The sequence below is a fragment of the Falco peregrinus genome, chromosome 10, assembly GCF_023634155.1.
Source record: "Falco peregrinus isolate bFalPer1 chromosome 10, bFalPer1.pri, whole genome shotgun sequence".
In the NCBI taxonomy this organism is placed as follows: domain Eukaryota; kingdom Metazoa; phylum Chordata; class Aves; order Falconiformes; family Falconidae; genus Falco; species Falco peregrinus.
In genome coordinates, this window is record NC_073730.1 from 24,876,494 (window position 1) to 24,904,375 (window position 27,882).

Consider the following 27,882-nt stretch of genomic DNA (forward strand, 5'->3'; position numbering starts at 1 on the left):
TCGGGGTAGAATTGGAATTTGTAGCACTCCCTCTGCCTCGATGGTGTGCTGCGCGTTGTAGAATGAGAGGAAGAGGTACAAGTCCATTCTCATATTTGTGCATAAATTGGTATTGTTTATTATTTCAACTTCTTGTTTTGGAGTGATGCACTTAATCTCTTCTTATTTGAGGATATTGAACGTGTGACCTATGCAGCAGTGCAGGTGTGAACAGAAGTTGGTCTGGGGGCATAACACAGATTTTGCTGGAAGGTTTTTCCACAGTCTCCCCCTTCTGGTGCTTAGAAAGTTCATGGCAAGTTCCTGTACATTCTTGTAATTTTGTCTGATGGCTTTAACATTGATTTTTATCCCCATGATATTTGCTAAGGGTCCCTTTTCTCTTTAGCCTTCATTTGCTAGGCTTAACCAGCTAAATTCTTCTAGATAACAAGATAGATTTTCCTTTGATGAATGAATAGCTCTTCCATGCACCTCTTTCAGCTTGAATTGATATTTCCTGAGCATAGTTGACAGGAATTATATTGTTCTGGATGCAGGCTCATCAGTGTCTTGTATAATGGGATTAAAAAATACTTCTCTCTTCTGAAAATACCTAGGATTGCAGCTGAATTTTCTTTTTTAGCTGTGCCAAGTGTTAACTCATAATCATCCTGTGGTATTGTCTTCTTTGCTTCTGAGTAATGATGCCTTTTCTAGCAGGAACTCTCTGGTCACTAGATCGTGGTCTTGCACTTTGCAGTGTTTTATTTTTTGCAACTATTGTTATTGTTGCTGCTTCTAAGCCCAAGGCAACATAGATCTTCCAATGTGATTTCCTTAGCCCCTGTCTGTGCCAGCTGTACCTCCCAAGTTTAAATACTGAAGTGTGTAATCATGCTGTGCTGCTAATTCTGCATCTGTGAAACTAAATTCTGCTAGCACCGAGATGTGAGAGGTTTGTCAAAACTCAGTTGCTGATAGCTATAGCTGTGCCAGGAGACATCCATCAAGCAGACAGACCTATACACACACAATATGCATTTTTCCCATATGCTTTACTGTATGTGCAGCAAAGAACTACTTAGCTGGCGTGTCCACACTAGGAACATTTCATAGCATGTGATACAATTTCTGTGCAGGTAACGTGTTCCTCAAATATAAACTCTTCCTCCGTGGAAGTATTTCACAGCGTGAAGTGATTGGTGGCAAAACATTCATAACTTTCTTGTAAAGCTCTGAGGAAGAAAAGAAAAAAAAAAAAAACCCGGACAAAAATAAGATCTGATGTGAATTTGGCTTTCTTCTGTGTTCTTCTTGAGGTCTGTGGGACTCCGGAATACATTGCACCAGAAGTGATCCTGCGCCAGGGCTATGGGAAGCCCGTGGACTGGTGGGCCATGGGAGTGATTCTGTATGAGTTTCTAGTTGGCTGCGTTCCTTTCTTTGGGGACACACCTGAAGAGCTCTTTGGACAAGTAATCAGTGGTATGTTTCTGTTCTGGCTCTGAAGGGGTTTCAAGGTGAGCTGTGAAGTAAAACCTTGAAAATACTGAGGACCTGCAGTTTAGTCAGGAAGGACTAGGTATAAAACAATGGGGTTTAATTTTAAAATACATATTATCTTTCTGTGTCGAAGTAACATTCTTCTGATTCCAGCTATGGAAAGTTGTTGAGTTGCAGAATGTCTTGCTAGATAGTTCCGTCATGCATAGTGTGGGAGTAGTGCAAATCCTTGTGGGATTGGGGAAAAATATTTGAGGATTTTTCTGTTCTGTCTTTTAACTTAAATGATGGAGGATATGAAAGGTGCAGCCGCCAACTGGTCTAATCCAGTCTGGGTTTGGTTATTGCTTCTGTAGGTGCAAGTGTCAGTCAATTAATAATTGTTTTATAAATGGAATAAGAAGGAAATTCTAAGCAAAACATGTTGAAGCTCTTGTACTCGGCACCGTCACATCTTGTGACTTTTTAAACTGATCTCCTGCTTGGAGTTGGACAAATGATTGCTTTGTGTTCTCTCAGTGAATATGCCAGTGAAAACATTTCCTATTGGGAATGCTTTCTGAAACAGTAATTTTTTAACACACTTGGCAAATGTCCTTTGTAAAAAGCAAATTTCAGCAAAGAATTAAATATGATGCATGAAATTGTTACCTGTGAATTGTTCTCTCTGTTCCAAGTATAACGAGCATGGAATGTGCGGGCACGAGATACAGCCACGGTATTGACAGTGTCATTGTTTATGGATTGTCACGGAAGTCCCATTTCATACTTTATTAATAGAGTTCTTAATGCTTTTTTTCTCCACAAGCGCTGCTTGGATTGACAGCAGCTTTAGCTGACGCTGAATTTTATGCATTTTGGAAAATGTCAATGCTTGAATTATATTAAGTATGCAAGCTGCTGAATTCAAGGTATTTACGATTCTGGGGCAGTACTGAACACTGCTTTTTACGGTATAGGAATGTGAATGGTTATTCAAATTAGTTGTGAAGTTGGTAGAAAATGTCAAGTCTCTTCTTTGTCCCCAGATGAAATTGCCTGGCCAGAAGGTGATGATGCACTGCCACCAGATGCCCAGGACCTCATTTCTAAGCTTCTCCGACAGAATCCTCTGGAAAGAATGGGAACAGGTAAGAGCCTTGTGCATAAGACAGTAGTAGCCAGAAGCAGGAAAAGAAGCTACTGTGCCAGTGATGCACACGCATCCATGTTGAAAAATACTCACCTAGAGCTGCAAAACCGTTTGTACTGGGTTCAGTGAATCTGGTGTGATGAAGCTCTGAGAATTAGTGTAGACTGTACATGAGTCACACAAGTATTACTGTCTTGTTTGGGAAACAAGAAAGGGGCACCATCGGCTTGGCATCATAACTTCTCAAATTTGTGCTGTTCCATTGAAGGCTTGAGGGTTGTGTCTCCATTTGAACAGTGTATAATAAGATTTCTTTAAAGTTCTATTTAACTAGGGGCTTAATCCCCTACATGGATGTGAACTCCTGGGTGTAACAAAATAAATGAAAACTTTCCGGTTCCTAGAGGCCTGTACTGTATAATTCTCCACATAGACAACGAAGTCTGATAATCTTTTTGGCAAAGTCATGTGCATATCTCAATCTTTTTGTATTATAATGTCAGATTCAAAGTTTTACAACCCAACACTTCTCATTTCCTGATAGCAAATAACTATAAACAGTTTCTAGCTACACTTGTTTTAAGATAATCTGTGCAGCACTGCAGCTTCACAGCACAGGTTGTCTGTTTCATTGATTTGATTAGTTTGATTTCATTTTGGATTTTCAACTGGAAACCACACTTTAAGGATAAAATAAAAACCTATATATATATACCAATTCCAAAAGGCACATGTATTCAGCAGGCTTAACTCATGTGCACCAAGGGTGATGAATAGATCATGAATTAATTATGATATCAGATGGTTTTCACATGTTCTTCTTTACTTCAAATCCGTGTACTTGAAAGATATTGCTGTCATGGGAAAGATGTAGTTTCTTGCCTTATAAAATGAGTTGATGGACTGATTTTTTTGATTTCTTATATAATGTAATGCTGAGACTGCTGTTCGACTTGGCATCTTGTAGTGCCACTGGCACTCAGCAAACCTTTTATCTCCTTTCCTCTGCTATTCTCTTTTATAAAAAGACAGTAGCATCTTTTATGAATATTAATTTAATTTGGAAAAAAATGCATATACTAGTAGACAGATAATCTTTAGGTTTTTCCTTCTGGGTACCCAAGCTTCTGAGGTTAATAACAAAAGATACTAATTCAGGAAGGTTCGTAAGCCCCTGCCTTGTTTTAAGCACATGAATGAGTTTATTCATGACAGTGGAGCCACTCACATGCTAAGTACCTTGCTGAATTTGTTCTCTTTATTCAGCTATGGACAAGGTGGTATTTAGAGTCTGGAAATTTTAAATTAAGATGTTAATTAGTTCTTAACTTGCAGCTTGCTGAGGAATGTAACAGCAGATGCTGTCTTCCAGCCAGTTTAGTCATGTGTTGTCATTAAACAGGAAGAGGAGGTGGGAAGGGGGAAATCTTGTTCAGATTTTATCCTGCATCACCACTTTGGTAAAAGGATAAATTGTTTCTCAAAATTTCTGGAAGATGTGTGACTTAAATGTGTTTGGGTAGATTCTGTTAGGCTCTTGATATTTTTAGGGTTTGTTTTTCTTGTTACGCAAATGCTGAAAGAAATACTCTGCGATAAAATATGCTTATTTCAGGTAGTGCCTTTGAAGTGAAACAGCATCGGTTCTTTAAAAATTTGGACTGGAATGGATTACTTCGGCAGAAAGCTGAATTCATCCCACAGTTGGAATCTGAGGATGACACAAGCTATTTTGACAGTAAGACTAAAGATTCAGCCTAAACGGCATCATATTTTTTGTGCGTATTTAATTTTTGAAATGGTTAGAGTTAAGTAATTGTTAGAAATCAAATAAAACACTTGATGGAAATGGCTTTAAAAAGTTTCTGTTGAAAGCCAAGTAAGGTTTCTTTGAAAGCAAATGAATTTTGAATGAAAAAATGTTGCTGCTGAAGTCAACTGGCCTTTGGTGCCCGTGGTCCTGCCAGCCGTGGCCCTGCAGTGAGAGGTGCTGTGGTTCTTAGGTCCGGTTCATTACAGGTCTTCCAAAGCATCTGGTAAATCCAACTTCCTTGAGTTTCTGAGCAATATTATCTTTCCCTAGTGACCATTCTCAGCCGATAAGTTTTTTTTATTAAAAAACAAACAAACAAACCCTAAACCTTGAAGACAAGTACGTAGGGAAAATTCTTTTGAGATTTAAAGTAATTTAAACTATTTTCACTGGAAGTGTATCACCTTATTTTAGTATTACTAACTCTAATGAGATATGAAGTGCCTGTCTGGTGTGTATAAATGTCTGGGAACTGCCGTGGTATCAGTGCTATGTAAGATTCCTGGTATTTCCAGATAAGCACCAGACAGCGTCAGTGCTCTTGGAAGAAAAGGGAGGAGTGTCATGTGAGGGATGGAGAGGTCTCTGTCCCCAGAGCCTCTGCTCCCTAGCTTTTCTCATTTGACTTGGGGAGCTGAGCAGGTAGAAGGGGCTTGTGCTGGTCAGGGGGGGTCTTTCTCTTCCTCCAGATGCAGCACGGAAACTGGGCTATTTCAGTTCCCTGAGCTATGGAAGTTTCTGCCCTACCTCAATGGAATCTCTTCCATTCTTCTCCTAGGGCCATGGGACTTGCTGACTCTGTATGAAGCACATTTTTGCTCGGTTCCCATGCTTTGCTCACGGGGAAGGGAGGCAGAGAGCAGCCTGCCTCCAGCCCCTCGGCCATGACGCAGCACAGCAATCTTGCTTACATATTGCCCTTCCAGTCTGGGGGCGAGGCTTTTAGGTTTGGGGTTGGATGGAGAGGTAGGGTGGAGAGAGAGAGGGACTGAGAAATCTCCATGTACTTGCTGCAGAGAGCAATTTCAGCCGAGCTGCGCGGAGCAGGCAGAGGTGTGTTTTGCATGTGTTGAGGTTTCCTTGGTACAACGTACATGTAGAAACTGAGGTGTGGTGTGTTCCCACCACTCATTGGACTTACTGGATGTTGAAAATTGAGCTCCGGTCACTCAGTTGGGTTAGTGATGGGGAGAGGTGCAGGACAGCAGCTGTGAGCAGGTTCTGGTGGGTAAAAGCATCACATTGTGTTCAGTGGTGCAAATCAATGCATCTGTCAAGTAGGAGTGATGGCAAACTCCCCAAGTGCCCAGGCATGCTCAGCAGGTTATCAGGGTAACTTTGATGTGAGTCCTTTATAAAGGCTGGAATTCTCAACGTCAGGAAATAGCTCACATAGACACTGATAAGACTTGGCGTTACTGTTATAAACCCTAATGCAGAAAATTTTAGAATTTATAGAAGTAGCTTTCTGGCTGATACAGTGCAGCAAATTTGGCTCAGTATAGCTATCAGCTGTCTGTAGCCAAACTTATTAACGCCCACCCCACAAAATCCAATGTGGCTGGCTTAGAAATCCAGTGCTGCAAATCTCAAGGCACAAAATCTCTTTGGAGGCAGTTTAAATTTTGCATTAAAAAATAGCTTTGTATATTGGCTGCTTGCCCATTTTCTTTCATAAAATCTAATCCTTTTTCTAGTAGGAGGGAGAAGAGGAAATATTTGAGGGGGGTAAATATTTTTATTTTTTAAAGAAGACTTGTATGTATGTATTTAGGACAGACTTCGTACAATCAAAAAACTGTTTATTGGAAATTGGGATAGTGAATTGTTTCCGTGTTTTTTTCCATATGATTTTTTGCTGTAGGGAAGAAATACCCCTACCACGAAGGATCTGCAGGATTAGACACTTGCTGAGTATCAGCTGCTTTTAGAATTTAATGTAGCTGATGATACAAGATAAATTCAGTAGCAAGGAAGTATTCTTCGCTGCTAATTGTACAAAATGAGCGAAACTGGCTGTAGGGTAAGGAAAATACCCTGCACGGTGTATGAAAACTCAAAGTTCTTTGTAAGTAGACAAGTAGGAATGCTTGAGGTGTGAGAGTTATCAATACCCCTGAACTGATGAAATGTGCCACATCTTGTTCGCAGCCCGTTCAGAACGGTACCAACACCTGGATTCGGAAGAAGAGGAGGACACTAATGATGATGATCATGTGGAAATTCGGCAGTTTTCCTCATGCTCGCCAAGGTTCAGCAAGGTAGGAGCATGCTAGCTTATTGAAAGAAAAAATCTAGAGAGGATGCAGTTTCATTGCTTTGTATGGGGTAGATTTTAATCATGCAGATGATACATGGGAATTGCATGGTGTTTAATATTCACTGAGGAAAGAAAAAGCTGTGTACAATGTTTACTCTGTGATAGTTTGTGGCCTGTTAGAAGGTGAGTGACAGAAAAATTGGAGAATGAAATTTTATATTTCTTAATGTTTCACTAGTATGCAGAGTACCGTGGAAGTCTCTCCTGCATCTGATACAGTTTGATGCTTTTACCAATGACTTGGATGCTGGCATAGGGAGTGTCCAGAGCGTATTTGCTTTGAGCACTGTCATTCTGAAAGGGTCTTTCAGAAGGTGACAAGATGGTATTAGGATGAAAATGTATTCTGACCTTTTGGAATAATGGTCTAAGATCAAAGGGATCCCATGCAGTAAGAGCACAGGTGAAGTTTACACCTCCGCCGTTGTTCATTGTCTCAAACACAGCCTGAGGAGCAAAAGCCAGTTGACAATTTCAAAGAGAAGGATCTGGGCATATAGTGCATCATGAGTTAGATGTGCCAAATCATTGAAGCAAAAAGGCAGTTACCGTAGTGGGAGAGCACAAATATTTTCTTTAAGGCAAGTGAAGAAATCCTTTCCATCTGCTTGGCAGTAGGAGGGCCATAGCTGGGGTACTCTTGTCCTGTTCTGGGCAATGTTCTTGAAAATAAACATGGACCGGTAAAAGAGTCCAGAGGAAAGCAGCAAGAATGATCCGAGATCCACAAAACATAAACCTTAACGTGTTTCCAAATACATAACGGCCAGAAGGAAAGGAATACATTGGTCTTCCTGTTCTACCCAGAACTGATAAGAAATGATGAGCACAAAGGAGGTACAGGGTAGATGGTAAGGAAAAGTTTCCAATGTTGAAAAGTAATTAAGCGCTGGCAGGCGTGGGCTGCCTGGGGAATTAGCAGAATTTCTATCTCTGGCAACTTTTAAGAAGAGGTTGGAGAAACATCTCAGGTGTTACAAGAGAGCTGGTTCTGCTCTGAGGGGGGAAACGGACAGGAATCCCGGAGAAGGTCCCCTCTAGCCGTGCTTTCTGGGTTCAGTTCTTTCTCAGGTGATCTGAAATAACAAGGTGGAATTCATAGAGTCCTAGAAATTCTGGACATTTCAAAGTAGCAGTACCGCACTGTTAGCTTAGATAAAATAAAATACGTTTGGGGAGGGGCAGAAGGGAGAATAAGTGCTGTTTTGAGGTCAGCCTGCTCTACAAATTGTGTTTTCCTCCTCTTAATGAGATGAGAGTAGGAATTTTACTAAGGCCCTGTGAAAGATGCTTCATTTTTTTCTGATAGTTTCTTCATATTTCCACAACTGAAGTCAGTTTTGAAGCACCAGTTTGTTCTTCTTTGTCCTCAGCTGGGCTACTACAGTGCTTTAAGTAACAGTTACCGTTAATGTTACAGAGTTGCTCCTGATTTGCATCACCAAAAGTATGTTTAAAATTGGACCTGAGGATTAGTTGGGGTTTTGAAAAAGTTCTCATGAGTACGTAAGGGTTTCTTTTTCCTGCCTTTTCTCACCACGAGTATTATTCATCTGTTATGTTAGACTGAAGCTTTTCTTTAGGGTTCAGTGTTTTTGCCACAGAGAGAAAAAGTTCACTTTTAATGAATTTATTTTAAGACCTGGAAAATTATACAGCATTTGTAATGTGGGAGGCATAAAAGGCTCATTATATTTTGAAATTCTTGTCTGACAATTCAGCCATATGATTTATTAATAGTTATCTTGTTGATGCTCTGAATTTTTAATAACATTATTTTCATTAATCTCTTCTTATGTAAATTAGGTCCACAGTCAAGTGTAGTTTTAAAAGGATAGATTTTTTTGCTTAATCATTTAATTATTTAAAGACGGCTGTAAAACCAAGAAAGGGACTTTCATTAAGCTGTCAGCATTATAGTAGATTCCTTGAGGAGGGCAGGACTTTTTTGTTCTGAAACAAGCTTGGGGCAATGCTGATAGACTGATGATAATGAAATGGGGTCATGAGCATGATGCCTATCATGGAATTGGATTTGTGTAGTAAGATTTCAAAATCCAGATGCCAGCCTTCAAGACTTATGGAGCCTGCTTTAGCAATATCTCCTCTTAGATTTGAGAATCATTAAAAACAAAAATAAAGTAGTTTCAAAAAGTCTTAGTATTTCTGTGGTGTGCTGGGCTGTTTTCAGAGGAGAGGTGTTAGGTACTGTTGTAAAAGGCATGTTTAATGTTTCCGAAGCCTCCTTTTTTCCTTTCCTCCCTGGCACACTTTGGGCATGTCACATCTACACTGTTCATGCTTTCAGGATGTATCTTCCCTTTAGAGAAGAGATTATGCCCCTTGATCAGAAAAAGCCATGTAGGTTTGTTTCCTCTGTACAGAAGGATCTTTTGCTATATGCAGGTGTACAGCAGCATGGAACGTCTTTCCATCCACGAAGAGAGGAAGACTCCGCCACCAACTAAACGGAGTCTGAGTGAAGAAAAAGATGACCGACTGGACAGCCTCGGTGGCTTGAAGAGTCGAGACCGCAGCTGGGTGATTGGGTCTCCTGAAATGTAAGTTCTGTAGAACTAAGTCCTCTGGTTTCTTACAGCATCTAAGAAAGACTAACCTGTGCTAAAACTTTCTATGACCTGTGTTAGGACAAGGAATGCTTCCTATGGTGCATTTCTACAGGTGAAGCTGGGAATAAATAGTTGAAAATGGATGTGTAGAAGTGATACATCTAGTTAAGTACTAACATCTAAATTTGTAGCAAATACTTCAAATTAATTTGAAGGGATTCTAATGTTAAGTAAAGCTTTCATTTGTGGAAACACTAGTTGCATGAGAGAGGTACCAACAGAAGTTTTTTCTTAAACATCAGTGAATCCCAAGTCTGATGTTGCTGGAACTTTACCATTTGTCACAAATTAGAGAAACCATTAGGAAAATCCAAAGTTTCTAAAGTTCAGAACACAAAAAAATTCTTGTGTTCTAAAGAAAGATGTCAGTAAAGTATATGAATACTCGGAGTTCGGATACCCACTATGTTTCTAGTATAACTGAAATAATTGCCAAACTTCCCTTAAAAAAGGAATATCTCTCATTTTGTACAACTCCTCTAAAGCTTTTACACTGATGTTTGGCATTAAAAAGATCATAAAATGTAGTTGTGATCTAGTTTGTATGATTTCATTAAAAAAAAAACCCAAACCAACAAACGCCAAACATTTTATAGATTACACTCTTAACTGATGTGCACTTCATCTCACATCAGGCTTTCCTGGCTTCAAATTTACAGCAACTTTGAAAGAAAAATTTATCTAATTCCAAAAGGAACATGGAGAATGATTTGCATTTTGTAATCGTGATTTTTATAGTATTTAATATCATATTCATTGTACTGTATTTTTCTTTGGTTTTATTCCTTCCTTTCTTAGAAGCTTAACAATGGAATATATTGGAGATCAAAACTCAGGTGGTGCCTCAAGCTTTTGCTGTTTTAAGTCCTAATGATGTAGCTGGGTCTCCTAACCACTTTAAGTTGGCTTCAGCTGTGTGAGTTGGGTCTGTGCGCTATTTTCACCCTTTAAAGTTAATTATCCTGCTAACTTAATTGAGGGGCTCTGTCTTGGTTTTTCTCTTAGATTGCGTAAGCGCTTGTCTATGTCCGAATCCTCACACACGGAGAGTGACTCCAGCCCACCTTTGACGGTCCGCCGACGCTGCTCGGGGCTGCTCGATATGCCTCGTTTTGCCATCTCTGCCGAGGATGAGGGAACCGTCCTGAAAAGGCCACAGTCTGAGGGGATGCTTTTATCTGCTGTGCAGTCGCGGGAGGGGCTGCCGGTGCCCATTCCAGAACAGCCTGTGGAGCAGGAGCTGCAGCTGGAAGGTGATGCTGGACCCACCACCCCCTCCACAGCTGTCACCAGCGCCTCAATGCTGACAGGTACATGCTTGGTGTGATGCTGTCGTGGTCTCCAACAAAGCCATGTTAGCTTGCACACGTTAACTCTGTAAAACTGTGGATTTGGATGTCAGGTGATGTGCATGTCTCATGCTCAATGGTTATTTTAGTATAGTTTTGTGGATGCGCTCGCCTTTGAAATAACATCAGTGGTTTAATCTCTTCCAAATTACATCTTATATTTCAGTCCTGTCACTTCCAATTGATTAAGGTCTTCTCAAGCTTGAGACCCATATGAGCTATGCCTATTAAAACCACTGGGTGCCTACCAGAGGCAGCGTTACTTTAACCATTAGTCAGAGTAGATCACTGCTGAGTTGGAGCTGAGAATATGGGTGTCTGCCACACTAACAGACACCTGCTTCCTATGGTTTTATTTATCAAAAAAATGTGGAGTAGAGACTTGAAATTTGCTGGGGGAGTGGGGTTTGTGTCAGGGACGTGCTACTTGCTGTCTCAGCCAAATATCCTGAAATTTAGCCAAGTTACAAGCTTCAAAAAGTGCAGCCTGAGTTAGTAGCATGGGTCTTAGAAGTCAGTGTTTGACTTCTCAGAAGCTTTGACTGTACTGCGGCCATTCTGTAGCACTGGGCTGAGCTGGACATTCCCTGTGATGGTGCCCTGGGCTGCAGTGGTGCAGGGCTGGGCTCTGGCTGCTGCAGTGTGCCCAGCTCCTGCCCCTTCCAGGACACCGGGCAGGCAGAGGGTGAAGCTCCCTGTTTCTGAGAACAGAGGAGGTCAGAGCTGGGAACTGGTGGGAAGTAGTGAGGAGGAAAAAAAGGAAATTTGGACCAATGGAACAGAGCAGGGAAGTTGAATTGAAGGTTGGCAAGATAGTATTTGAGAAGGAAGGCATATTTAGGGGAGGAACTAGATTGTAGTGTTGAAGAGCAAGGACTAACTGGGGAAGAAAATAAGAAACAAGTTGCTGGGAGAAACTGGGACAAGCAGGCAAAGTAATTGTGGATGCATTGAGGATGGAAAGGAGAGGAAAGGGGTACTGAACAAGGAATGAGAATGGCAGCAAGACTGGACAAGAACAAGGTGAAGGGCACTGGGCAGATGTGGTGGTGGATTGATAGCAGAAGGTGGAAATGCCTTAGAAGAAATTTGCCACCAGGCTAGAGTAAAGCCAAAGATTCCCACATGTCATTATTCTTCTTCTGCAATTCAGTCTGTGAAATTCCTTCAAAATTGTCCCGTTCCCCTTTACAGCTCATCCTCCTGGTGCTGCCATCATGTACTCCATTAACCCATAGGAGAAGGTGCAGGGGTGAAGGAAGTACGTTGCCATGTACTTGGATAACATCGGTGCCACAGTGGAACCCTAGTTTATTCATTTCATACTAAAAGCCTGGAAACATACCACTAAAAATTGCAAGAACACTTTAGTTGCAAATTTGGATATCTTCAAGTTGAAATAGGCAAAAATGAAGCTTCCGTGGGCAGCCTGCTCCCCCGAGCCTAGTGCAGTAGAGCAGTCTTTAACCTAGCACGTGGGATTCAGGGTTACATTGCTTCAGTGTCCCCAGCCTGCAAAATTAAGTCACAGGCAGGGAACTGCAAGAAAGGAATTTAATTCCTGTCACTGTCTCAGAGTGCTCTTCTAATGTATATCACAGCCTTTTCACACACAGCCTCCAGTTCTGGGTTCCTCATTGTCTGGGAGCCTTATTTGGAACTCTGTGGCTATTAAATGTTGAACAGGCATCTGGTACTGAGATCTATGGGAATGGTGCTTTCAATTTTTATTTTCGTGGTACTTCCTGCTTTGCTTAGTATGCAGAGCGGTGGTGCCCACTTAAATAACGATGATCAATGTTTTGTTCTGTCCTCATTGTTCAAAATGTGGCCCTTAGGCTTTATTTATTGCACACTGCTTAAAATTTGCTTTTGAAGACAGAATGATTAATTTCCCTTGTGGACTTGCTGTGATGCTCACCACTTTCATTTCTAAGCACCCTGTAAATTCTAATTAATGTATTTTCACAGTGCCCCTTTAAGGCATCAGATGGGGAACTGAGGCACCAAGCTTGAGTACAGCACCCCCAGCCCCCAGCGTCTGCTATTGTTACATGCCCAGTCTGATTTTCAAGATTACTTTGCATTTTATAGATAATTATAGCAAGTTAAGTAATTCAAGACTAAATTGCAATGGTACACAGAAGGGGGCAAATTAAGATTATCTTTGCAATCCACATTTTTACTTGCCCTGACTTCAGTACCTTAGTATTCTCTTGAAGTGGGAGGTTTATGTGCAACTCCAGTAGAACCTGGCTCTTCTATTACAGGCAGTTTTAACTTAAAGATTGACAGTTCTTGCTGATTGTAAAAATGGAACGCTTCCCATAAACCTGTTTTCATCTGTGAACGATCCCATTGAAATGGTTTGCCTGCAGAACTGCACCCGCAACTTTCAGATTCGCGTAACTGCTCCTGAGCAGCATGATTTCATTAGCGAGCTTTTCCAACAGAATAGAAGCCGCTAATTTTCTGTATTCAGAATAACACCGTTTCTGTAAATAAAAATTCAAGCCCTGGGGTTTCGTCTTAGGAAAATTTACTCTTGGACTTCATGTAAACATGACTTTGATTTAATGTATTTTGCCTGTAGGGGAATAGACTGTTAGGAATTCCCTGTGGTTCTAATCTGTTTTAATTTAAACTGTAGCTGGGAGCACTGCAGATTTCTCTGATCCACGAGCTCGCAGTAATAGCAATGAAGGCCCAGACTTTACCACTCCAAAAGCCATCAGCGATTTGGCAGTGCGGCGGGCACGACACAGGTTGCTCTCTGGGGAATCAGGGGAGAAACGTACCTCAAGACCTGTCAATAAAGTGATTAAATCAGCATCCGCTACTGCCTTGTCTCTCCTGATTCCCTCAGGTAAGAAATGCCTTGGGTGAGGCATTGTCAGCATCTGCAAGCGCTAAACAAAAAGTCTGCAGACAGATCCTCCCCCTTCGCTCTCCTGGAATAACGCCGTCACTGGCAGGAGGGGAGAGATCTAACTTTTACAATCGGTTTAATATTTACTACTCGGCAGGATAATGAATACTGCTTTGCCACAGATGGGAGCGTTGTGTGTGTGGTCTGACTGCAGCTTCTGCAAATGGCAGCTGGGCCTGATTCTTTCCCAAGTTTTTAAATTGGCTTCTGGCTGGTCTCTAGACAATGGTGCAGCAAGGAGGTAGAGAGACACGGAACTATTTTAACCCTCCAGGTACTACTTTTGGCGGGTGACATGCTAACTACGGCGCTGTTTGGGAACTGAACGTGTCCGGTGCATTCATGCACCGGGAAGTTTCAGTAACTCCAGATAACTTGGTTGAGACTGAGTGCTCAAGAATTCCGTAGCGTAGGTAACTCACAGAATAAGTCAACGTTGAATAGCTTACCTTGTTGGCCCGGCTCTGTCTCCAAGTGGAGCCAGACCTTGACAATTCCTAATGCCAGGTGGTAACTTCTAGCGAACAGCCCAACCATGCTGAGCTATGGCAGACTGGTTCAGCAGGAGGCTCTCCCCGCAAGGACTTCGTCCCTCTTTCCAGAGGAGAAGACCATGCTGTATTTCCAGGGCTGTACCTGTTCCTGCCTAGGTGGGAGCAGGAAATTGCAGCTGGGCCACGAATGCCAACCCAGCAGAGGCAGAGCAATGCCAGCCTGCCCCTCTCAGCCGGGGAGCGGGAGGCAGCCATGCAGCTGCTTCTTGGCACCGTTGTGGTGATGCACGTTACGTTTCTTGTGGTTTGTGCATTGGTTGCTTTTCAAACTACAAACTCCCTCATGAAAATCTAAAATGCGTATTTAATCACCCAGCAAAGATTCCGCCAGAGCTGCTCTCATCTGCCAGGTAAATATGTGCTGGGTGATTCAGCAGGTGTTTCTTAATGGATTAGAGATTACCTTTTACAGCTGCATTTAATATTCGTGCTCTTTGGGTTTGTTTTACTGATGTTGACCATCTTCACTTTAAAATGAGAGTTCTGTGTTTGCTTTGTATTTTTAAAAGTGGACGTTGTTTTACTAGCAAGCAGAGTCATATAGTTTAGTTGACAGCCTGGCCCTCAGCTGTTCGTTTGGGAAACGCACTCTAAAATACACTTGTGATGTTGTTTTTCAGTAGCAAAGTCCCTGCAGTAGCTAATTTTTTAGGGTTAAATATTTCTGCCCCTGGGAATTTAAAACACTACCGAAACTACCTAGATGTAGTTGTTGTCCGATTGCCTGCTGATTTCTTTGTGTTAATACTAACTGATTTTGATTTATCTCAGCACCAATGTGTAACTTGCACCAAGATCTAGAGACTATCTGATCTTTTGGAGGACAATAATATATTGTAACCTTGCAATGGGGTGTTCCAGGATTGTGCCTAGAGCAAATGCTTATGATGGGTTGTAAATCCCTGAAAGAGAAGTATTAAGCACTGTGACCCAACCATAATCCTAGGCAAGCAGTGCTGCTGTATTAAATACACACATCCGAATGTACGGTTTGGAAACTGCTGATTTTTGTATTTCGAAGCATGAATTAGTTGAAGCTGCAGGCAGACCCAGCTCTGGTGAAGACCACCAGCTTAAAGAGCATTGAGAGAGATGGTTTCCGAGCTGTTCTCTAACAATAATTTTCTCTCTTTTGGAGGCCTGGTTTCCTAATTTTTGCCCACCTTTGTGTCATCACTGTAGATCACCACACGTGTTCTCCATTGGCCAGTCCAATGTCACCTCATTCTCTATCCTCCAACCCATCCTCGAGGGACTCCTCACCCAGCCGCGACTTTTCTCCTGCTATTGCAAACCTGAAACCACCAATCATCATCCATCGGGCTGGAAAGAAATACGGTTTCACTCTCCGTGCCATTCGCGTCTATATGGGTGACAGTGATATCTACACTGTGCATCACATGGTCTGGGTATGTCTCTGTTTTTCTAAAAGGAGTACCCTTGGGGCCAGAAGTGCATTTAGCTGGGGAGGTGGGATTTGGCTTTATAAATTGTATTTTGCCACCCGGTGTTCTCTCTCCTTATTAGGACCCAAAAATATCTTTTTGGGGTGGGGGAAACCCTTTAAAAGAAAATAAATAAATAAATAGATAGATAGGTAACAGCATTTTGGGTTTTACCTGTAGCGGTTTTCAAGCCCATCACAGAACCACAGCGACCTTTCTTTCTTTCTTTCTTCCCTGGTTACATGAATCCACCTTCTTTCACCTGCAGCACATACTTTAAAGCATGTTTCTGTGTACATACCCTCTTTCTCTTTATTGGGGTTGTTGCATGAGGGCCAGTCATAGCTAATTTATTCAGACCCGTGCTAGCGATTGTAGCCTGCTTCTGATCAGTTCAGTCTGCTGGGGTTTTCCAAGCAGTCGCTTGGAATTGATTACAAGCCTTAAAGCATCACTGCTGCTGTGCTGATTGCCTAGGGATTTAGCTCTTGGCTTAGTTGTCTGCTGTGCTCGAAGGTCTGGTTTCTGTGTCTGTATCTCTTCCTTCCCATTGCTTCTGGTACTTTATCTCTGTGTTCCTTTTTTGTTAACGTATCTGACTTCTAGAAATGATCAGTTCCCTGGAGCAGTGTTGTCTGAGTTGTGTAGTTAGGGAAAATGGTGGTTAATTCTTTTCCGTGTTATCTCTGTGTTCATTAGACAATTTGGGCTTTGTATGCTTTGGTCGTTATTTAACACGTCTTCTCACCTAGAAAAATAATCTGAAGCTGCAATTTTCCCTTGCTCCTCTCTGCTTTCCTTGAAAAATGCTGAGTTTACCAAGATACTGATTTGTAGTCTTTTCTGGCTAGAGGGAGAGCTGCAGAATTCTCGAGTGTATCTGTCTCCTCGCTGCAGAGGAGGCTTACCTTTCCGAATGGTGAGGGGGAAGGCACTGCGTTCGCGAGGGGAAAGGTCTGCTGTTGGATAGGTTAGTAACGCGTGCGAAGTGGAAAAAGAAACTGTTCAGGATTCGGTGTAATACAGGCCCCCCGTAAACACAAGGCACCGAGTCTTATTTAAAAGTCTGTTGGCTGCTTTGGGTTCCAGCGTGTACATGGAAGGATGCTGGATTTGGGATGGCAAAGAAATTGGAAAAGATTGAATGCTTGTCTGGAAATCAAGAGTATCTAGTTAACATTCCCAAGTGCTGAAAATTTTTGGAAGTCTGTTAAGCCTTGTGCTTTGGGAGGAGCTGGTCTCTTGATCAGCTTAACCATCCTGGCTGGCTGCCTTGGATCGGGAGAAGACTGGCAGGATGCTGGGGGAGGAGTGAAGAGTGCAGATTTTTTATGCTTGGCTGTGCCAGTCAGTGGTTTCTTTCACCCTTCTTTGAAGCAGCTGGTGCTAGCTGCAGCAAGAGATGAGGTGGATGGGCTTTAGAGTCTGATCTGGCCAGCAATCCTGTACATTCCTCTTCTCAAATCAGTCATCCCCTTCTTGTTGCCAGCACGTGGAGGAAGGTGGTCCAGCGAACGAAGCAGGTCTGCGTGAAGGGGATCTGATAACCCATGTCAACGGGGAGCCGGTCCATGGACTGGTGCACACAGAAGTGGTGGAGCTGATTCTGAAGGTATGGACTCGGCACTGCTACATTTTGGAAAATATGAGCCAACTTGTTTAAAATGCTGTAGGTATCTAATTGGCATTGTCTGAAATACAAATATGTACATGGCACCTGGCCCTTGTTTTGCAAAAACTCGTTGCTGCAGCTTGGTCCCTAAATCTCCAACATTTCTGCATTTAATTTAAGATGAATTCACGTATGTTGTGTGAGAAATAAGGACCCATCAGATACATTTTTATCAGCAGGAGAGACAAAGGTTAGTAAGATTTAAATATACCTTTCCTCAAACATCACTTTAAGAAACAAATATCTTCAAAAATTTCCAAATTACTTTTATTTTTTGCCTTTAGGCTGTGCTAATGTTATTAGCTCTTAATACTGCTTTCTCAAGGATTATTCCTAGTGGTATTTAAAAGCAGCTTTGTAATGGTTGGTCTTAAATTATCCAGTTAAATGACTTGCGTTTTGATACCTCCTCTGAGCTGAATCCATTTATGGGAATAAAACCCTAAGTTTTGGACTGTTCCAAGAGAACAGAGGTCTTTAGGACTGCAAACAGAGGAGCAATCAGGATTTTTATTTTTTTTTTTAAGGTGAGCGAAGCAAGCCATGCTCTGTTTTGCAGATAGATGCCTGATACACTCACATCTGCCATCAGTCAGAGCACTGGGAATAGGATTGGTGACAGAATATCACTTTGTTCCAGTTTCCAAGTTTTATAAGTATTAAATAGAGGCAGTTGGGCTGTCAATGGGAGAGGTCAGATACTGTGTTCTGTCTGCTCTGAAAAGCTTTACCTACCAGCTGGGGTCTGAGCTAATCATTTGTGAAAACCTGACTAAGAGGGCTCTCTCTCAGCAATTCCTTAATAAGTGATAGGTGGAAATGCAAAGGCAGAAATGGAGTTTGACAAAGGATTGCGAAATGGCAGGCAGCAATAAACTCGCAGCCTACCTGCTTAGCCTGTGGATCTGCTTCCAATAGCCATGTTTTAAGCGATGTCTCTGTGTCTCGTTTCTGACAGAGTGGAAATAAAGTGTCCATTTCCACGACGCCGTTTGAGAACACATCCATCAAAGTTGGTCCAGCTCGAAAAGCCAGCTACAAATCCAAGATGGCTCGGAGGAACAAGAAGAGTAAAACTAAGGATGGTCAGGAAAGGTTTGTTTTGATGTTTCTCTGTGAAAATTAAATAGTAACCAAGATAATGTAAGAGAGATCTTGTCAAATTAATTTGTAGGTAATGTATATCAGCAGGTATGTCCTTTAGTTCTTTTTCTTTTGTTTTCTTTTTCTCTTTAACTGTGCCATATAATTGACTGAAATATTCTGATAAAGGTAAAGAAATCGTTTTGGCCTGTAAACAACTTTTGAATGCTTTTCCACAGTAAGAAGAAGAGTTCTTTGTTGAGGAAGATCACTAAACAAGCATCACTACTTCACACCAGCCGGAGTTTGTCTTCACTAAACCGCTCGCTGTCTTCTGGAGAAAGCGTGCCTGGCTCTCCAACTCACAACCTGTCTCCTCGGTCACCAACACAGAGTTACAGATCCACTCCCGAGTCTGTACACTCAGGTAAAAAAAGAAACAAAACAAAACAAAACCCACCAAAAATCCACACAAACTGAAAAAAAACCCGGAGATTTTTGCTCATTGATTAATTTTTGAGTTAAATTCACAGCAGCAGGTAGTAGGTCTGTTTGTAAAGTGACAACTGTGATGTTGATTACCTTAAGGATGGGTGTATTCTCATTCATTGATTTATTTTAAAATGAAAATCCATACATCTTTTCACATTGATGCAAATGAGTATTGTAAGTTGCAATGTTTTTGTAGCAGTTTGACACATTTTCTATATTTGTTTTGATTCCTTTTCTCTGAACTGTGTGGCGAAGTCATATTTGAAAATTGTACCAGTTGATGGGATAAAGAGATTTGCATCTTGAGAATAGCAATGAAACACATGGTTTATCTGCTTGGGTTTTTTTTTTTTTCCAGAAAAAAAAATTCTGATAGCAGAGTGTTTCTTCCTATATTCTGGTGTTGTGTGAAAATGATGTGCATTTTCCATCAGAAGCCATGCAGTATTACCTTATAATATTATTGCAGTGCTTTGTGGTAACATGGCATTTTATCATGACTTTGCATGTCTTATTTTTAATAATTTGTTTTAATGGCCAAATAGATATTAATCTTCTTTGGGGGTTGTTTGTTTTTTTCCCCTCTTTTAAGTTGGTGGCAATTCTTCCCAGAGCAGCTCTCCTAGTTCCAGTGTTCCCAATTCTCCGGCCAGCTCTGGACACATCCGACCCAGCTCTCTGCATGGACTAGCACCAAAGCTTCAAAGGCAGTACAGATCTCCAAGGCGTAAATCTGCGGGAAACATTCCTCTGTCACCACTAGCTCACACTCCGTCACCCACCCCACAGTCCACATCACCTCAGCGCTCCCCATCTCCTTTACCTGGACACTCAGTTGGCAGCTCCAGTATTATTCAATCTTTTCCAGTAAAACTACACTCCTCTCCACCACTGGTGAGACAAATTTCTCGCCCCAAAAGCGCTGAGCCCCCGAGGTCTCCTTTGCTGAAGAGAGTGCAGTCAGCCGAGAAACTGGCTGCCTCGTTGTCCTCTTCCGAGAAAAAGCTGGCTTCCTCACGTAAGCATAGCTTGGATATCTCTCACTCTGAATTTAAGAAGGAGATGCTACAGAGGGATCCCAGTCTCCAGAGCTTACAAGAATCCGTGAATGAAACAACAAGTGGCAAACTGGGGCTAGCAGAAAAAGGGATGTTACAGAAGCCGGGTTCACGGAAGCTGGGTGCTATTCGACAGGACAGGGTGGAGAGGAGGGAGTCTCTGCAAAAGCAAGAGGCCATCAGAGAAGTAGATTCTTCTGAAGATGAAACAGATGATGGTTCAGAAGATAGTCAGGATGGGAGAAGACTGGACAAGCCCCCTGACAGTGGAGACCAAGGCTCAGATTCTTTTAATGAGGATACAAAGTTTTCATCTAAATTGGAAAGCAAGGACAGTATTGAAGATGATGCCTTTCTACCTGAAGATCCAAAAGGTACAGAGGATTTGCAGAAGGGAAATAATCAACAAGCCAAGCCTGTTTCGGAGGCACGGCAAATTGGTGTGCACCCTCCCCCATTAGAGGTCCTCCCAAGAACCTCTCCAGAAAAATTAGCTGATTCAGAAAAGCCATTCCTAAGCTCAGAAACAAGTGCAAAAGAACATAAATTGCCAGAAAACAAAACTTTTGAGTGTTTTGGTCCAAAAGACAAGTCTTCTGAAGCAATCAAAGATCTCGGGAGAACTGCAAGTACTCAAAAACCGGTAGATCACACAGAACATATACAGTGCCCATCTATCAAACTCCTGGAACTTGAAGAAGGTGACTCTTCGGGGGCCTCGTGTGGTAAGCTTGACCTGAAAAATGCTCTGCTAACAGAAAGCAGTCAGAAAAAACAGGATTCCAAACCTCTGCTGGCACTTTCTTCGTGGTGCACGGCAAGTGTGAGCACTCCTCTCTCGGTAAGCCCCGTGGATCTCGGCAAGAAGGATCACAAGGAGATGCTTCAGCCTGCAGAACAGCACAGCACCTTATTTCTGTCCGCGGGAAGCGCAAGCAAAATGTCCCAAAAAAGTCCTAGTCCTGAAAAGCAGCCCAGCTCGTCCCAGGCAGAGAGTGCTTCAGCCACCAGCAAGGTGAGCCCAGCAGGTCCTGTATCCTCCACGCTCCTCGTCCCCAGTGCGATTGAAAGAGCTCTCTCCGTGTCCCAGTTAGTGCCACTAGCTCAGAGTGTGTTAGGCCCTTTGAAGCTCAGTATGTCTGGTTCTGGAGAGGTGGAAAAGAGAAAGGATTTCTCCCATTTGGGTACCTCCTGTAAAGAAGAGAGAGATTCGAAACAAAAAAGGCAGGAACCTTCACAGGTAGGAGTGTGTCAAGAGAAAGCCAAACTATCTAGCACAGACGGTCTGACCACAAGAAGCGGGTCCTGCGCGGAGTCGTCAAACTCAGCAAAGCCCTGGGAGGCAACGTGTCCCGTGGTGGCAAAAACGGAGGCAACTTTTTGCAGCGCGAAAGCGTCAGAAGTGCTGGGAGGTAGCTGCCAAATCACTCCATCCAAAGAGCTGTCTCATGCTCTTGGACAAGCAGCTCTGAGAGCCTCTCCCCTGCCAGATGGCAGCACAAGGCCCTGTAAAGAAGGGACTCTCTTGCAAGCAAAAAGCAAAGAGGTTGGAAATCAGTTAAAAATACAAGACTTTCCCCTGTCACATGATGGTGCTGTAAAGAAAACATAGCAGCATCCCTGGTACACGTGGACTGGAGCATTCTACGTTCAAAATAGAGACTGCATGTTTGAATTTTGTAATATACACTAATATAAAATAGAACTTGTGTACATCTATTTTTGGGAGGGTTTTTTTCATACTGTTTTTTGTGTTTTTTCATCCTTGCTATTCTATTTTTGTACACAGTAATGCTTGCCGTTTGAGGTCTCTTTAGAACAGGGTATCTTTAAAGCAGGGCTTAAGAAACTGTTGATATTTTTTTTTTCCCTTCCAGACCTCTTATGTTGCCTGAGTTTAGGGCCTGTTTTGCTCTTCCCTCTAATCCTGCATTTGTTTGAGATCCCAAAAATCCTGAGGACAAAAAAGGCAGCTTACTTTTAAATTTCTGCTTTTCAACCTTCTTTCTGAAATGCCATTGAAACTCACAGATTTCAAGGGTTTTTTTCTTTGACGTTACCATCTGATGTCCTTTGGCAAGGAGAAGAAACTACTCGCTTGTCCTGTCCAAGTTATTCTGGAACTACAAACCCTCTTTGGTGCAAGTAAGACCTCTTTGTCACCATGTGCATTCACAGTCCTGCACGTGTCCGTAGAGGATACAGAGGCAAGGGGCTTGGCTGGAAGGCTTGCACAGAGAGATCCCCGTCTTCTCTTTAATCTGAGTAAAAGTCTTTTTCAATGGAATTATCAGAAAGAGAACTCTCCAATCCGTAAGCTGTTCTTTGGGGGATTGTTTTTACTTATCCTTTATGGGACACATGGCAACTTTTCCCTCTGTTTTTTAAAACTTTTAGTGATGTTTTATCTTCTTTTCTCTGGCTTCAGTTCATAACTTGCCCTGCCTCAGAATAACTGACCCCGGGAAAGGGGTGCCTTGTAGGGTGGTTTTAAAGTAGAGAAATTTGTAGTTGCGTGTTCTCCGGTATGTCTCGGGCAATGCTATCTCAATGATAAATGACCTTTGGAGACTTTTCCTTCTCTTGGTGAGTCTAAATAGGTAGGGATTTTAAGGTGTTCCTTAACATTTCTGAATTGGGGCTTGGGAAACTTGCTGAGTTTTCTGAATCTGCCCGTTTTAAAAACAAAAAATCCTATGAAGAGTTCAGACTCCTCGAGTTCTGTGGACAAGCTGCAAGCAGACTTCAAAACACATGTGATATTTTAAGATTTCAGCTTTGATAGCTAGATCATTTCCACTGCTGAGCTCACTTTCCATTAAAAAATTACTCTTTGCTCTTAGGTTTAGACATTGCTTTGCTTTAAGTGTGACCGACTCTGGATAGCAGTGCTCTTTGCTGAGGATTAGATCAATAATAATACACCAATAAATGTGTCAAGTGGTGATACCTATAGCACTGTAAGGCGTTTCTTCATCCAATTAAAGGTTCCTCTCAATGAACACTCCCGTCATTTGTCCCAGATTGTGCTCAGCTTTTATTCTGGTCTTGTCTGAGTGTATCTCCCTGCGGATCACCGCAGGTCTAGTACCCTGCTCACTGGCTTACTCTGTTAGAAGCAGAATGACTGTGCAACAGTATTTCAAGCTAAACCCTGCCTCTGCTGGTCTGATTTCATTACGCCGTCGCCTTCTTCATTGTCTTGGCTTTTTCTGAACTTGAAGTTCTGATTTCCTTCCCTAAATGCAAATATCTTTTATATAGGAATGTATTTTCTCCATCTCTTTCAACTTGATTTCAGCTCAATCCACAAGTCACAAAAATTCTGGAATCTCACCCTGCTTCTTTCTGTATAACTGTTGTTCCTCCCCCCACCCCCCCATTATATACTTGATTTTGGCTGCTTGGATTTCATTTCTGGACCAAGTTTTGGTTTGGTTTGAGCTTTTTTTAACATGTTTAAATGAGTGTTTACTCCGTGTGTCTGTGTGAACATGTACGGTGTTGTTAATACATTAACCAAAGCCTCACTGCTCCCAGATAACACGTTAATAAATCTTGCTGTGACGGTATTGAGAGCAGAGCCTGCTGTGCTGTCTCTTTGCTCTTTTTCGTGGAATTCATAGGCTACTCGTATACACTTGGTTTGCAATTATAAACCGCAGTATTTCCACTGCCTTCTTAGAGACCTGGCTATCTCCAGCCTCTCAAAGCACTCGTGTTGATGAGCATCATTCAGTGCTGATTTGGAGCAATAGCAAGTAAGGAACAGACGTGACAGGTTCTGGTACTTATCTGATACACTTCTCCCTGATGGGTTGATCCGCTAAAAACTGGCGGAGAGAGAAACAAGGTCCGATTTGCAGTACAGAGTATGATTAAATGGGCAGGAATAGCGAAAAATTGATTCAGCATCCTGAGTGTGGTAATTACAAAGACAAGCTTTAAGCTTATCTCCTGAGAGCACCTAACCTTGGCAAGATGGAAGTCTCTGTGTAAATTAAGTAGTGAGCCCAGAGTTGCATGAGGACGTAGTCTGACCTGGCTGGTCCCTGGGTGGCTGGTCCCTGGTTTTTTTCTCCCTCTGTGAATGTGCTCCTGGGGCATCCACAGGGCTCCGTGTTTAAAAAACGTAAGGGGAAAACCAACGGCTGCTCTTAGGGGAGAGGGTTGGGAAGCCTGGCTCATCCCACACGGGCTGGGACCTGGGATGGGACCCTCTGAGGATAACAGCTGTATTAGCTGCTGACTCCCTCCCTTTGCAGCTGGTGGTTCCAGGGCTGAATCACAGTGTTATCCTTTCTTACGCATAACAAGAGGAGTGAAAAACCATGCTAATGTCACAGCTTTTGATGCTTTTGCCTGAGCTGGGCAGAGAAGAGGTGAGGTATGTGTTTTGTCGCCTCTTTTGTAGCTACAGTGCAGAAAGCAATCAGTGCAATTTGAAAAACCCTGGTTTTTTGGAAGCGTTACCAGGAAAGCATCCTAGTGAAGCCCTGTAGCCCCTGCTCCTCGTCAGTCCTGCAGTTTCCGTCTGTGCGCCAGGTGCCCCATCATCCCCGTTCCACCTCTGTCAAATTTATATGATGCACCTTAGCAAAAAGTTTGGGCAAAAGGACTTTTTCTATAAGATTTTGATAAACTAAGTAGATACACCAAGACTTATTCCTTGCTCTGCTAAGAATTGCTGAAATACCTTCTCAAATAAGCTTGCAAAATGTGTTGGGGAGGAACGAGATGCTGGAAAAAACTGTGTGTGAAGAGTTGAGTGTGTGCCCCAGCACAGGATCAGGCCTGTGGTACCCAAGTGAACCGTTCAGCAAGCTGAGAACTTGGCCTCCGTAGGTAACCCAGAGGCAGCCAGGCAGGAGGTCAAAGTTGCGTGCCTGTGGTGTGTGTTTGGTGAATGAGCCGTGCGTGTAACCATCCGAGTACACCGCTTCCCTGCTTCCTTTCCCTGTTTCCTTCTGTCAGCTGGATGTGTCTCCTGCTCCCCATCCGTGTTGGGATGACGGCATCAAAGCTGGTTCCAGACTCTGCACCTCCTCTCTGCTCCTGCATCCAGCCGCCGCATCCTTGCCTTGTGCCTCATTTCAGTGTTATTTTTCCCTTTGTCTCTTACTGTTGCAAACTAAGAGAAATGGATATTTATTGTAAATATTAGACTTTAGCATTGTAACGGCCACTCCTGGGTCCGAATGTCAGAGGCCTTTGGCTGCTAATATACTAAAGAGCGCTTGCTGGGGGGAGGGGGAGGGGTGACCAGTGGTTTTGGTTGCCACACTTGCATTAAGGTGTGATTTGGAGTATTTTAATTATTTTTTTTTTCTTCTGAAGAGGGGAGGATAAAGTCTATCTCTGGTTTTCTCTTACTGGATGTGAAGGATAATTCTGTACTTCTAGTAGAAGATTTGACAGAAGTGTGTGTTTACGTTGTGTTCGATTACCTTATCCAGGTGGCTGTGAGAGCTCCGCCAAGCTGTGTCACTCAGCACTTAGCTAGATAAGAGAAAGTGTGGAATTTCTGTGTTTTTAGAAACTTGAACAATTGCCACATAATAGCGGTGCAATAATTTTTATTCATGTTGTACCTGCATGTCGATGTTCAAATCCTCCTCCAAAATAAATAACTTTTTGGTTTTTGTTTTTTTTTTGTTTTTACATAAATTCAAACTTGTGTGTGTCTCTTCTTCGGTCTCTCCTTGTCCCGCATTGCTGGGGGTGGCTGTGCCTTCGACCCACCAGCTCAACTGGCTGCTTGATGGAGCAGAAAGTCACCTGCAGTGTGTGTATCAGAGGGGATCTGCCAAGCTCTTTGGGGTTTTCTTCTCTGCAGGCCAGCTGTATCGGATAAGCCAAAGCTTTCCACCCTAAAACTCAAGCCCAGAATTTACCATCCACCACCAAGAGTCCCATAAGTGTGACCCTAGTGCAGGGTCCTAACGGTCAGCCCTTGCTAAAGGGGCAAAAACATCTAAGTCGTGACAGTTAGCTCAGCAAGGCAAGGAAGGGATGCGACTGACCGCGACTGACCGTGACTGACCACAGCAGCCGATGGCTGTATGACTGCATGCGCAGTAACGTCTGAAGGGTGGCAGCTGGCAGCGGCACAGGTGTGGCATGGGCTTGGATTAGCCAAATGGCTTGAGGCAGCAGGAGCCACGTAGCCCCCTTGTGCACACAGTTATTTAGGCTGTCTTGATAATACACCACCCAAAACCTTTCCAGAAACAGCCCTTTGCTTTTAAAATGTGCAGGTCTGCACTCTCCGCATGGAAAAGCCTTCAAAGGCTTATTCCTGTCTTTGGAAATAAAAGAGCTGGGGAGATGCTGGTGTCTGGGGGGAATTGGACTCCGTATCCTTCGCTGCTGCCAAAGATGCTCAAAATATCCTGTGTCTGTGCTCCAGAGAAGCTGCTGAGCAGAAATCGGGGGTGAAGCACAGCTCCATCCACGGGAGATTTGCAGTGCCTCCGCCGGCGGCCTCTCACCGCGCCGCTGGTCGTCATTGCTGACGTGGGTTCATAGCAGTGACACGGCTGCCCACGCGGGAGGGAGCGCGGTGTGCAGCAGCAGGATGCCATTACACTGCAGCGCTGAACAAAATGGCCAAAGGCACAGCAGGGCTGGCAGCTCCGGCGGCTGCTGCTGGCCCTGTGTGGGGAGCTGGTGCGGAGCGAGGGCTGGCTGTGCCCCCGAGTCCGGAGCATCACGCTCCATCAACACGGGGGGGCTGGGGCTGGGGCAGGAGCGTCACTTTAGTCCTGCTCCTTGGGGACCAGCAGCGATGTGGCAACAAGGGCTTTTCAAATTACATCTTCGTGGGAACATCCAGTTATTCTCCTTTTTGAAGACTTATTCACTAGAGTTTAATCAGGGTTGAGTTTAAAGTCTGCAGCCGTCCTGTAGAGGTTCCCCCAGTCAGAAATAAATTGCTCTTAGTCCACAGCAGCTTATTCTCCCAGAGAACCACACCACAAATAAGGGCCATTTTCCTCCTGAACGATGGCATGTGTGTGGGCTCAGCACACCAGTGCCTGCTCACTGATGCTGGCACCGAGATCTGGCTCCTTCCCCCAGGGTCAGAGGGTCCAAGCCGGGGGGTGTTGCCCAGCTGCCCCCCAAGAAGTGGCACAACAAGAACCAGGAGCAGAAAGTGGTTTGGTGGCTTGTGCAGGGGATTGGCACCTCCGCTGAGCCTGCCCAGCTCCGCTGAGCCCCTGCCAAAACCCTGCCGGGCTGGGGGGAGCTTGGGGGGGACAGCGGTGGGAGCATGGGGCCGGCTTGTGGCAGCACCCCCAGCAGCTGGTGGCTCACGGGCCCTTCCACACAGCAGGAGCAGGTCCAGGTCAGCCGTGCCTGCAGGCACTTTTGCCTGGAGTTTGCCCCAGAGGTGTCACATGTGTCACCCTGGACTTGTCCCCGCTTGGACACATTCAGCTCACCAGAGTTGAAACCCACCTAAAACCCATTAAAACCCATTGCCTCTCTGGAGCAGGGACGTGGTGCTAATTGCTAGGGGTACTTACCATGGCTGATTGCCCCTCCATCCCTCCTGCTGCCAGTCCTTGGGGACATGAGGGTCCCTGGCTGCAGGTTGGCCCATCTGGGGCTTTCCAGCTGGGAAAACCTCGTTGCAAGAGGCAAAGCAAGATGTTTCAGTGCGACAGAGGGATGCTGTGAGCCCCAGGGGTGACATCCAGCCAGGTACAGCAAGGAACGGGATTCAAGGGAGACCTGGGGCATCTCATGTGCTGGCACCCCAATGTCACCACCTGCACCCAGCATGAAGCCAGGGACACGCACTGAGTGCGGAGGGCTGAGATTTAGGGTGACGTGCAGCTGTCTGTGGTCCCACAGGGTTTAACCCTTCATGTCTGGCTCTGCCCTGTGCAGCCTCCTTCCCCCCCCCACCCCCCC

At 43.6% G+C, this 27,882-nt stretch overlaps 1 protein-coding gene across 13 annotated transcripts in view; it reads left to right on the top strand.

Moving 5' to 3' along the window:
- Positions 1–25,606, top strand: part of MAST2 (microtubule associated serine/threonine kinase 2) — a 194,335-nt gene extending 168,729 nt beyond the window's left edge. For 12 of the 13 annotated variants that reach the window (XM_055815125.1, XM_055815126.1, XM_055815128.1 and 9 more), the window contains 12 exons: positions 1,302–1,467; positions 2,514–2,615; positions 4,233–4,355; positions 6,582–6,691; positions 9,157–9,311; positions 10,386–10,690; positions 13,380–13,595; positions 15,395–15,621; positions 17,147–17,269; positions 18,288–18,424; positions 18,652–18,839; positions 19,497–25,606. In XM_055815125.1, the coding sequence (XP_055671100.1) occupies positions 1,302–1,467; positions 2,514–2,615; positions 4,233–4,355; positions 6,582–6,691; positions 9,157–9,311; positions 10,386–10,690; positions 13,380–13,595; positions 15,395–15,621; positions 17,147–17,269; positions 18,288–18,424; positions 18,652–18,839; positions 19,497–21,574 (3,930 nt within the window). In that variant the 3' untranslated portion in view covers positions 21,575–25,606. The remainder of the gene's footprint in view (positions 1–1,301; positions 1,468–2,513; positions 2,616–4,232; positions 4,356–6,581; positions 6,692–9,156; positions 9,312–10,385; positions 10,691–13,379; positions 13,596–15,394; positions 15,622–17,146; positions 17,270–18,287; positions 18,425–18,651; positions 18,840–19,496) is intronic. The other variant, XM_055815132.1, reaches the window with a different exon arrangement.
- Positions 25,607–27,882: the final 2,276 nt, after the last annotated feature.